This window comes from Myxine glutinosa, chromosome 1 (genome assembly GCF_964187855.1).
Source record: "Myxine glutinosa chromosome 1, kmMyxGlut1.1, whole genome shotgun sequence".
NCBI classification, from domain to species: domain Eukaryota; kingdom Metazoa; phylum Chordata; class Myxini; order Myxiniformes; family Myxinidae; genus Myxine; species Myxine glutinosa.
In genome coordinates this window covers 269,430,120-269,441,442 of record NC_136261.1, presented here as the reverse complement: position 1 = coordinate 269,441,442, position 11,323 = coordinate 269,430,120, and the positions used below count along the sequence as shown (strand labels likewise).

Here is an 11,323-nt window from a genome sequence, read left to right as displayed (position 1 = left end):
TGGGCCCAGAGTACAATGGGCCCAGAAATTCAGGTTTAAATAGATAAAAAATCTCCGTTCGTTCAACGACTCGTGGGCATGTATGGATAGTGGGGATTCATTAATTGTATTGCTTCTTCTATTTGTATTCTTGCCCCCTGTTCTTCAATACAGTTTATAAAACCCACTTTGTCTCTGGGTGAATTCAAGTGTCTCAGTTTCTAGTCAAAGGAGGGATATACGTCCATTAAAGGATGGACAGATTGGGTTTGGGCGATTAGCACCCAGTACAAGACCGTGGCTGTGTCTGCCGATTTCACTCGGATCACCAATTCGAGTGATCAGACGTACAGCACCAATTAGCACTTCGACTGATTGGCTCGCATGTTCTACTGGAGCAAGGCATCATGGCAAACAGGCCCACAAATCCAGCTTGGAGCACCCAATTCAGTGGCCGACGCGACCGCTTTGATGCGATTCGTCGGATTCAGTTCGGGTAACTGGGACAAGTGGGATTCGGACCCAAGGAGTGGGAAACCCCTCAAAGCAAGATCTTTCATGAGCCCATGCTTTGAAGTACAGTATATATTCTGGGTTCAAATTAGAACAGTCAGATAGCCAAAAGAAATACGATTTAGTGCCAGCAAGGGGCGTTGTATCTCAAAGCATACCAACGCTTGGATCGAGCTCTGGTTCTCTCCTAGAGGATAACCTACGTTTTTTGGGGGAGGGGGGAGATGCTCCATTCCTCTCCTCTCGAGAAGAACCTTCGACTTTCGGAAGATGCTCTGCAACACTCCAATTGACAAGCTCTTTGGGTTTTGCCAGATGCTCTGCTACTCTCCAATAGAAGAATCTCTACAGATTTTTGGGAGATACTCGTACAACCTCTTCGGTTCTTGGTAGATGCTCGGTCTGCTCCTATCGGCTCTCCTCTCAAAAATCTTTGACATGACCAACATATATTGAAACTTTTCAAATAATCTCAGTTGAAAAACCGACAGTACACTTCACGAAAATCTGACAGTTTCAAAAGAAATCATTCACTTTGATTCCCATAACCCCAAACAGGAATAAAAAAAATTCAGGCAATTAAGATGACTATACGTGTGGCTGCGAGCCTGGTGTTGACTTAGCGGTTAGGGTGCAGGCTTGGGATCCTAGAATCCCGAGTTTGAATCCCGGTCAATCGCTGAATTAACGTCAGGGGGGTCGACTCAGCCCGTCATTCTTCCGAGGTCGGCAAATTGAGTACCAGCTTGCTGGGATGAATGATCCCGGCGTGTACCCTGATTTAGAATAGGTACACCATATCCCTGCGCATCGTAAGAGGTGACTAAGGGTTGGCTTCAGGAAGGGCATCCGGCCATAAAAACATTGCCTCAAACAGGGAACCATTAAGGTAATGGGGCCCGCAAGGCTAACCCCCACTATAGCGGGGAAAAATGGCCTTTAAACGATCATTCATTCATTCATTCATTCACACGTGTAGCTGCTCATTTCAGGTTCGTTTCAGGATGACTACATGTGTACAAAATTAATACCAAAATTATTTTATTTTTATTTTGCCATTTTATTTTGCTTGAGTAAGTTTTGAGGGCATAAGAGCAAATGGGAATGTGTATAGGGTGGAAAATAGGGTGAGGGGAGGAGGTCGGGGGGATGTCAAATATTCTTCCATTTTTGAATGAATGATTATGTACCTGGCTGCTGAATAAAGTAAAGCAAATATAATCTTTGAAAGCACTGTTGGAGAAACAAGAAACAGATCAAACAACACAACCCTTTCAAGTTTAGACATTTCCTGCACCGGTAATTCTCGTGAAGCAATATATCACATGGTTTCTGCACACAAATACAATGCAAATTAAACTTTATTGCACTAGCACATTTTATTTAATCATTCTGGATTCAAACTACACTTTAGTACACATCCATCACAAATAATTGGTGATACATGTTATATAAAAACGTCAATACAATCCGTTCAGTCACTCTATTGCAAGAATATCCCAATGCAGACATCCAAAATCAGAAAGCAAGGGAGATCAACATGGTGCTTGGGGTTACAGCTCTGGGAACACACCACTCCGTATCAATGTTGACAAGACATGCAACATCGATGGCTCCACCATCAATAAAACCACCGCAAGATGTTAGCTCTTTATGAGCTCCAAGAGCTGGCTATAAAACGTACCTGAGTGCGGTGAGGCACAATAAATGTTTAGAATCAAATCAGATACTCCCAAAACCCACAAACAGGAGCTGGAGAAAGCAACTGCTACGAATCACAACAGTTGCAGATTAAGCCATAAAGCCAAAACCATCATTTGAAAAGCAACACAACTAACAAAGCATACATACATTGCATGTTTTGTTTCATATTCATCACACATGTTTTGTCTTATAACATGTTAGGTACAAATATCAAACTGCAATGCAATTGAAAAGGCAAGGCAAAAACACACACACACACACACACACACACACACACACACACACACACACACACACACACACACACACACACACACACACACACACACACACACACACACACACACACACACACACACACACACACACACACACACACACAAACAATGCTCTCGACAGAGCTTTGAGGCATTCTCACCTCAACAAGTCTGAAAAGCCTTTCAAAGGTAGAACCAATTCTGGCCAGATCGCCACTCGGAACGTGAAATGTCAAATATTGTCGATGTAATCTAAAGATAATGATCATTTTCTCTCAGCTCCAGCTGATTGATGTGCTGCATCAGCAATGTATTGAAATAAACAAAGCAAAAAATTTCTAATTTGTCTCATAAGATGGGTTTACATTTAAATGGTTGTTGAACCAGATTGCCACGTAAAAGTCGAAAATGTTTTTTGGGGATTTGGATGCGAAAGCAGGGGAAGAAAAACTGAAAAGCAATGCAGTCAGTCAAAAGGGAGGGGAGAGATGGCCTGAGGGGTGTGGGTGGGCTTGGGGAAGTAAATCCTCTGAATTCCAAAGTATTTTGGGGAAAAAAACCAAAATGCTTTCAGATGAAATTCTAATATATTTCTGCACTGCAGATAACACCCATTTTCTGCCGAGCATTGTGGGAACTATTGACTTGGCATGAAATTTCAGATGCAATTCTAAGCTCATGTCTACTTGCAGTCTTTAAATTATGGGGGAATTATAGAGGATACCGCATTAAAAATGCACGTGGTGATCAAAACCACGATAACAAAAGACTGATAAATCATTGTAACAGGTATCATACCATCATGTGGCTTTGACTCACCATGAGGCTACACTGTTGACAGAGATGAACACACAACCGTAGTGTTCAAATGATCCATGACCTGCCAAAAGACAAGTACTGGAATCTCCCAACAGCTCCCCACCCCCAAGTATTTTTTGATCAAATCAAATCAAAATTCAAACCAAATGACATGTATTAACAGTTCCAAAACAGAACTCTCCTGGTACTGCACAGCTTTGTCAGAGTTGAGGAAGGTCTGTGTTAAGACTAAGCATCTCTAACTCCCACTCCCAAACATCCCTGTAACCCCCTCAACCGTTAGTGCACCGGTGTATCTCAAACCCCTTTTTGCATGTTACTATCCATGTCGAAAGCCCCACCGAACTAACGAAGGGTTAAATAAAACAAAAGACAAAGCAACTTTCTCCTGCCAATCAGATGTTCAACCACGAACTCAGTCGGAATGTAAACTGGACGTGGTACTTTTTCATCCAAAACTAACAAGCTCGCATTGACCCAGTAATAAGTACGAAACCTTGTGTTGTATATCAGTAGATTGAAAATGTTCACATTAAATAACAACCTTTTTGAAGGCGTTCCGAAGAACAGCACTTCATTCCCCAAACTGGTATGTGGTATACATGGATCCAAAAGGGTTTTTGTTTTTTTAAAGGAACGTTTTTAAGGAAATAACTTTATTTCCATCTCAAACTGCGATAATGTACAATTCATGGTATTAAACATCTGTGGTGCAGCGAGAGCTCTCGTGGCTGAATCCGGCTTTTCCATAATTTGCCATTTAAAGGGTTACAGCTGCATCACCACAATAGTCCTTCTCAGCTCAGCACATCAGCCATGAGAAAGCAGTCACATTTTAGCAGAACCTATCATCAAATTACATGTGTCAATTTAAGGCAGAACCGTCTGCTATTGGTCAGCATATTAGAGGTGGTCAAATTACTTAAACAATGAGCAGTTATCACAAAATTGATGAAAAATACATGGCTGAGGATACCTCTTGCCATGCATTGAAAGATCATTCGTACACAGTGATGTGATAAACAAGACAGAGCGAGGTTTGAGTACAAAGCTGTGAGGTCACGACTTCACTTCTGTTTATAGAAAAGGCTCTCGAGCACTTTTTTTTGAAAATTTCCAAACAGTTACAGTCATCCGAGATCAACCACTCAGAAACCAACAGGAATATCGGGAGTCCCAGGGAAAACGAAAGCCAAACTCCAGATGCATGCAACAAAAAGTGTGCAAAAGCTAGAATCAATTTAAACAATTTGTTTAGGTTCTGTGAGCTAAGTTGGAATTAAGAAAGCACCACAAAAAGTATATTAAATAAAATGCCACCATTGTCATCCTGAGCTGTGAAAGGGCTCTGCTCTGTGTCAAAGATGAGATGCAATGTAGCAAAAGCTGATGAAATACGTGGGGAACATTTCTCCACTACACTGGTGGGTGCGAAATGTAACCCCTTTTTCAAAATATGTTTTTCACTCATTGTGGAACCAATAGATACAGCATCTGAAGTAAATGAATAGATCGTCATGACGATGCCTTGAAAGATGCATCAAAATGTAAAAGCATGCAAGAAAGATTTGCTGGGGAGGAGTGGCACATTGGAGGTGATTCTTTCACATCTGCTGTGTTGAGTTTCCATTCCAAGTATTATTATCATCATCTTCGTTATTACCACCCTGTGAACCTAGCCGGAATACATTTCCATCGCGGCGAAAAGTGGTCGAGCTCAACTGTCCCCGCCGCCTAAGCAACGCCTCACCTCTAGATGTGAAAGACAAGGACGAGAGGAAAGAAAAGAAGTCAGAACAGAACTTCTAAAATCATTACAGAGCATGCACCAGCCAGGATGCCAAAGCCGAAATATAAATTTGTCCACCACCCGTTGCTTTGCAAGCCCTTTGCTGTTTCAAATGCTACCCCAGTTCTTCCACAGCTGCAGACATTTACAAGTGACACACCGTTGTTGTTTGATAACCCCTTTGCCAGTTATGCCCAATTGTTGCCCCACTACCCCACTGCCAATTTAACATTGCTCTTTCTTCCACGAGCCTTGCTATTGTCGTAAAAACTTTTTTTTTTCAGACTGAACCGGTGAAGGTCTTCAAAATGACTAACCAATCCTCACCTGGCACTGTTCTGTTGGACACGTGACTCGCTGTGCCCAGCAGGCTCTGTGGGAGTAGGTATGGTGGTGGCCCTTTGAGATGGTGGTGCAAAAAACATGTTACTCAGAAAATTCCAGGTGGCCCGTATTGGTTGCATCACGTATTCCAAAAGAGTCCACACCATGCCAAAAGATACGGCTGAACGTGCAACTGCTGCAGATGTCCGAGACGCCTGAAGAGGACAGGCACAAATCACAAACCCTCACAAAGAGCCGATAAAGGTAAATTATATGCCCCTGACTTCAACACACTTACTCCATCTCTTCTTCAAACTGTCAATGCCAGTTATATAACAAAACTAGAAAGGCACTCTTCAACGTCGCGACGTCGACTGATATGCCTCCACCCACATTATTACATCATTATACATACTTGTACCAGGTTTGATTTAAATCCCTTTAGCTGTTCTCAAGTATCACAATTTTACCAGACATGACCTCTGACCTTTACAGGAGCGAAGCTCATGGGACAAGCATCATTGGGACAAGCATTAAGGGAATAAATGAACAAGATAAGAGGAAAGGGAGGAGGGGAGGAACCACTAAAACAAGCAAGGTTAATGGGAGTGATAAAGATAAAGGGACAGAATTTGGGACGACAAGAATTCTCCAAGAAAATTAGGTCTAAGATATTTCTGGCAAAGAATCAGCTGTGTGGTGTTGATGCCTTGTGCTTCCCTTGCATGGATTGCAATTTGGTTTCAGGATCCCAGTCGTGAAACATTTCGTCACAAGTTATACGATAAGCGAGAGAGGTGGCTGCATTGGCGTTGAACAGTTTGCGAAGCCTGTGACATGATGCCAGATGTTGCTGTCAATTGAGAGAGCTGAGATTTCTGGAGAGCCATTTTGCCAAGAGTTTTGACATGCCATAATGTTCATTGATGAGGATAAAATGCTTCCTTGTGAAATTTCAAGGTCTCTGAATTTTTTTTGACCTCAACACAGTGATCTTTCATGATTAATGCCTCAATCTGGGAAACGGTTTATGCATTTGTCACATCTGGCAGCTATCCTGCCCTGGGATTATCTTCAAAGGGACTCCTCTCCATGCTAAAAGTTAGCTGCATATTTAGTTACTGGAGAATATGAAGGTGCACCATCACCATACATGGGCACCAAACCTTCATGGAATTCTTTGAAGCTGTGACATTCTTGGAATAAAAACTTGACACTAAAATGTTCAATTTAAGTAAGATCCAAAACTGTATGATATCGAAAATTTCTGGATTATACTTCTGAAGCGAGCAATGCCAGATGAATGAAACTGTCAAATTACAAGCGTATACATCAGTTTATAACAAGTAATGTTTTTCTTCATTTTTTAAATAGCTCGAGGGTGCTAATGAATACCCCATTCCTGAAACAATTTTATACAAATACGCTCCTTGTACAAATAAACATGAATAATGTGAACATGATCTTTGGAGTAAAAAAGGCAGGTAGGCTAGACACACAGAATATGCATTGCAGACTGAGGGTTGATGCTGCAGGGAAGGATAAAAGGTGGGTGGCTGTGTGGGAGCACCACAAGGTGAGGGAAGCTGTGCAGAGAGAGGGGGCTCGGGTGGGGTCAAGCAATGTTCCGTACCGGTAGCAAAATAAGCACAGCAGTAGGTACAAGTTCCAGGTGCAGCAGTGAACTGGAGAGGTCAGCGTCGGTGAATCTGCGCCGTGGATAGGTCATTGCCAAAGTAAAATTGCCAAACGTATTTCCAGCAGCCTGAAAAGACAAAAGTCAAACTGTTGCTCAGCATTCCTGATGCGAAGTTGCACAATTAAATGGCTCAAACAACGAAAAGAACAAGCACAATTGAGGTGTTTCATGGAGTGCTGCACAACTTTGAATAAAACAAAATATATTAATGCTTGGTCAAAAAGATATCAAAAAGCCAAAAAAAATCAAAAATCAAATGCGATACATGTTGTATCAAAATAAAATAAAAAATAAAAAAGAATCAAAAAGTCACATTTATCTTGAAAGTGAGAATAGGAAGGTTTTGTTAAGTTTGCTCAGATTATAAATACGACATAATTTCATAGTATAATACAGCTCATGCTCGAGAATGTACCATCAGGCCGGTAAGCCATCATTTGGAGAGTCAACATCTTTCACACAACTAATTTCACAAAACCAAATGGAATATATTAATGATCAACTCAATATTTTTTCGGGCAAAACGGCCCAAAATAAATTAGAAAGAATCTGAAAATGCAAAGCCCGTCTGCATCTGTTTGTATTCAGACGTCTTTTTCTTCTTCTTCTTCCGTCGAAAAAATGAAAACAGTTGAACAAGAAATACAAAATGAAAGTTGATTATTTTATGCAGCCTTGACATTTCAGCTTTAGATCTAAAAAAACAAAAACAAGCTTCTTGCTTTTGATTGGTGAGCCAATTCTGTGTCTCAATGTGCAAATTCTTAAAATTTCAGATCAATTTGATGAAAAATGACGATTTTATGTAACCTTGACCTTTGACCTTTTCATATAAAAATATATTTTGATTAGTGAACCAATTCAGTGACCCAATATGCAAATTATTTAAATATCAGGTCAATCGGGTAAAAATTGGTGATTTTACGCAACCTTGACCTTTGGATCTAAAAAACAATGGGCTTGTAGCTTTTGATTGGTGAACCAATTCAGTAACCCAATATGCAAATTCCTAAAACTTCAGGCCAATCAGATGAAAATTGACAATTTTATGTGACGCTGACCTTTGACTTTTTTGACCAAATTATTAATTTGTCTTCTCCATATTATCATAACTAGCAACGGTACCCGCCCTATGGGCGGGGCTTCAATTGGGAAGCCAAAATGAAAAGGCAAAATATCAGAAATTGAAGGCAGAAATTTTTTTTTTTCAACGATTCATATAAACATCCGTCAAATCATATCACACGTAAATCATCAAAATCAAAACAGTATCTTTAGAATTTCAATAAAAGCCACATCACTGTTCATATCGGTAAATATTATTCCATCGTGTTTCAAATCGTGATATCAACTGTACGCTTTTCTTTAGGGAAAAGAATTGAATGATTTTGTACCTCTTCTTCAGCTTAGAACTTCAGGATAGATGACATTGCTGATAAAAGTTCCTTTTCTCGAATTGCACGAATATGTGAATTGTGATTGTGTTTCATTGTGATGTTTGTGCGGCGACGGGCGGTGTGTACAAAGGGAAGGGACTTAATCAACGCGAGCTGATGACTCGCGCTTCCTGGGAATTCCTCGTTCGTGGGACACTGTCTCAAGCCCCAGTCCCCATCACGGATGGGGCTCAGCGGTTTACCCGAGCCTGACGGCGAAGGGCAAGGTACACACGGGCCCGTCCAGTGTAGCGCGCATGCGGCCCCGGACATCGAAGGGCATTAAACGTTCATTAAACATTAAACGTTCATTAAAGGATTATGAAACGAAAAACATTACGAAATTACGTTCACACCGTGACGTCAAACACTACCGTGAACACATACATCGTCACAATGAGAACATCGTCACAATGAACGTTATGCGAACGCGAATGTTATGCGGGAGTCCAAACCTGAGAATGCTGGAGACCAAAGCTGAAATTGGGAAAACTAAATAGCCTATTTTACTCCCAGGGGTCCCAGGATTACCCACCCAAAATATCTTTGCGATCGGTTCAGCAGTTTTTACGGTTCCTTCGAACAGACAGATGGACATTTGGTGAATTATCGTAAGATAAAGCTTTGTTGAAAATTTAATGACAAAACTCAAATGGCAAATTTAAATTTCAGGTCAATTGGATGAAAATTTATGATTTTAGGTTGACTTTTGACAAAATTATTAATTTGCTTTCTCCGTAATATTTGATGGTGAAAATTTAAAAATTTATGAAAATAGCTCAAATGGGGGGGAAAAAAAAGAAGTTACGGCATGGACGAACGCACACGTGCGCGCGCACACACACACACACACACACACACACACACACACACACACACACACACACACACACACACACACACACACACACACACTTTCGCATCCCTTTCGTGGTGATGATAAAATATCTGCAAACAAAACAAACGTCCCATAAATGCTATGAATGCATGCATCTATTGCGGCATCCAAAAAAGAACAAATCACTAATTAAACCGTTATTCACTTCCTCACTGAAGGCTTTTTCCTTATTTTTAAATATACCATACCTAGCGAGAACATAAAACACTCGAGTACTGACACACCTCAGCCACAAAATGGCGAGCAGCTCCCAGAGTTGTTTCTGATGGGAACTCCTTTGTGATGGAAGAGCCATCTGGCAGGCGGAACTGGATTCGTGCTGAGGCACTGTGGAGGAATAAAAATGGTTACAGAAGAAAGAACGGCACTCGGTAGAGTAGAGCGCATACCTCTGCCAGATGAACAGTTTGTGTTTTGTATTCCACTGATAGGCTGGATCTGGATCCAGACCTGAACCAAAATCTAATCGGCTTGTTCTTGTCACCGAACCAACCCATCCCCAACTAGTTTTGTCCTAATTTTTTGCTAATGTATCCATCCTGTCCACCCCTTGCAGTCTCCACCAAACCTCATTGTTACCTGCATCCTTTGTTTTTCTGTCTCCGTCTATCTTCCACCTCCGCCCTGCTATTAGCGTTTCCCCTTTATCCTGCTGGTCCCTTCGCTATGTTGCGCCCTGATCTGTTTTGTGTCCTAGCTCTTCCACGAGCCTAGACCATGGATAAAAAACAGGACCAATAGTCTAACAACGGCATAACCAGGCTTTTCATCTGCTGAGAGGAGGATCTGCTGCCCCCTGTCATATGACCAGATCCTCAGCTATGATTGGTGAACGTTTGTGTGGAACATACATACATACATACACCAGATGGACAGACAAATGCTGTTCCAGACAGCATTGCCCTTTGGGCTACGCCGTAAAAAATATGTCTGCCGAACCACGTGACAAATGACGTCAATTTTTTTTTTCTTGACCAATTTATCCCTAGATCACGCTCAAGAAATTCAATACTGATCTGATCAAGCATTTTACTTGTCGATTTATGACATCATAATTAAGGCACCCATGACATCATCATTAACACATGTTATTCCCCATGTGGAATACTTTACAATGAGCTACCTTTCAATTTTTTCCTTAGAGCCGTTTCGGAGATATAGAGGTGCAAAGTTTTTCTGTCTTGCCAAGATGGTTCCTGTACCACGTGACCTACGACGTCATAACTATCATTTAAGAAATCTACAGCAGGCGCTCCTATGGTGAAAATTTGTGTCAATCGGACCAATAGCTGCAGAGAAAATGAATTTTAAATGGAATAAACCTGCAAAATGCCGGCGGAAGGGACATAGTACACACTATTACGTTTATGGAGGGTGTAGGGGGGGAGCGGTGGGAGATTACGTTAAAATAGATAGAGCTGTATAGAATAGTATGGTCCATGTGCGAGTTGAGGAGGATTGCATGAGAATTAAGGAGGATTGCATGAGAACAGTTCTGAGAGGATTGTGAGAGTTCTGAGATGGGGAGGAGCCTGGAGGAGCAGGAATGGTTCGGGGGAGAGCACACTTTGTGAGAAAAAATGAGGGAGTTCTGAGGATAATTGAGAGTGATGAGAGCTAAAAGGAGATCATCCTGCCTGCCTTGGCCCTGTTGCTGTTTTCATCTTCCTCATCTTGCCTGTTCATCCGTCCTGCTCGTCTCCTCATCATCTCTTCGTCGTCCTGCAGTCTTCTCATCACCCTGCCCATTTCATCGCCTGCTCCACACCCATCCTCCCCTCGCCCGCTTCCAACAGAGACAAGTCACCCAGTTTTATTGAGAGAGGTCACCCAGTCCTCGCCCCATACTGAGAGACAAGTCTGAGAGACAAGGCGCCTAAGTTTATATAGGATTTATTTTACCTC

The 11,323-nt window shown here is 41.6% G+C and overlaps 1 protein-coding gene across 1 annotated transcript in view; it reads right to left on the bottom strand.

Moving 5' to 3' along the window:
* Window positions 1-1,835: 1,835 nt before the first annotated feature.
* The window catches only part of UBXN4 (UBX domain protein 4), a 41,151-nt gene continuing 31,663 nt past the window's right edge, over window positions 1,836-11,323 (bottom strand). Inside the window, exons 10-13 of the mRNA XM_068131648.2 lie at window positions 9,643-9,745; window positions 7,019-7,150; window positions 5,389-5,600; window positions 1,836-5,024 (exon numbers count right to left, since the gene is read on the bottom strand). Coding sequence (XP_067987749.2) covers window positions 4,877-5,024; window positions 5,389-5,600; window positions 7,019-7,150; window positions 9,643-9,745 — 595 coding nt within the window. The 3' untranslated portion in view covers window positions 1,836-4,876. The remainder of the gene's footprint in view (window positions 5,025-5,388; window positions 5,601-7,018; window positions 7,151-9,642; window positions 9,746-11,323) is intronic.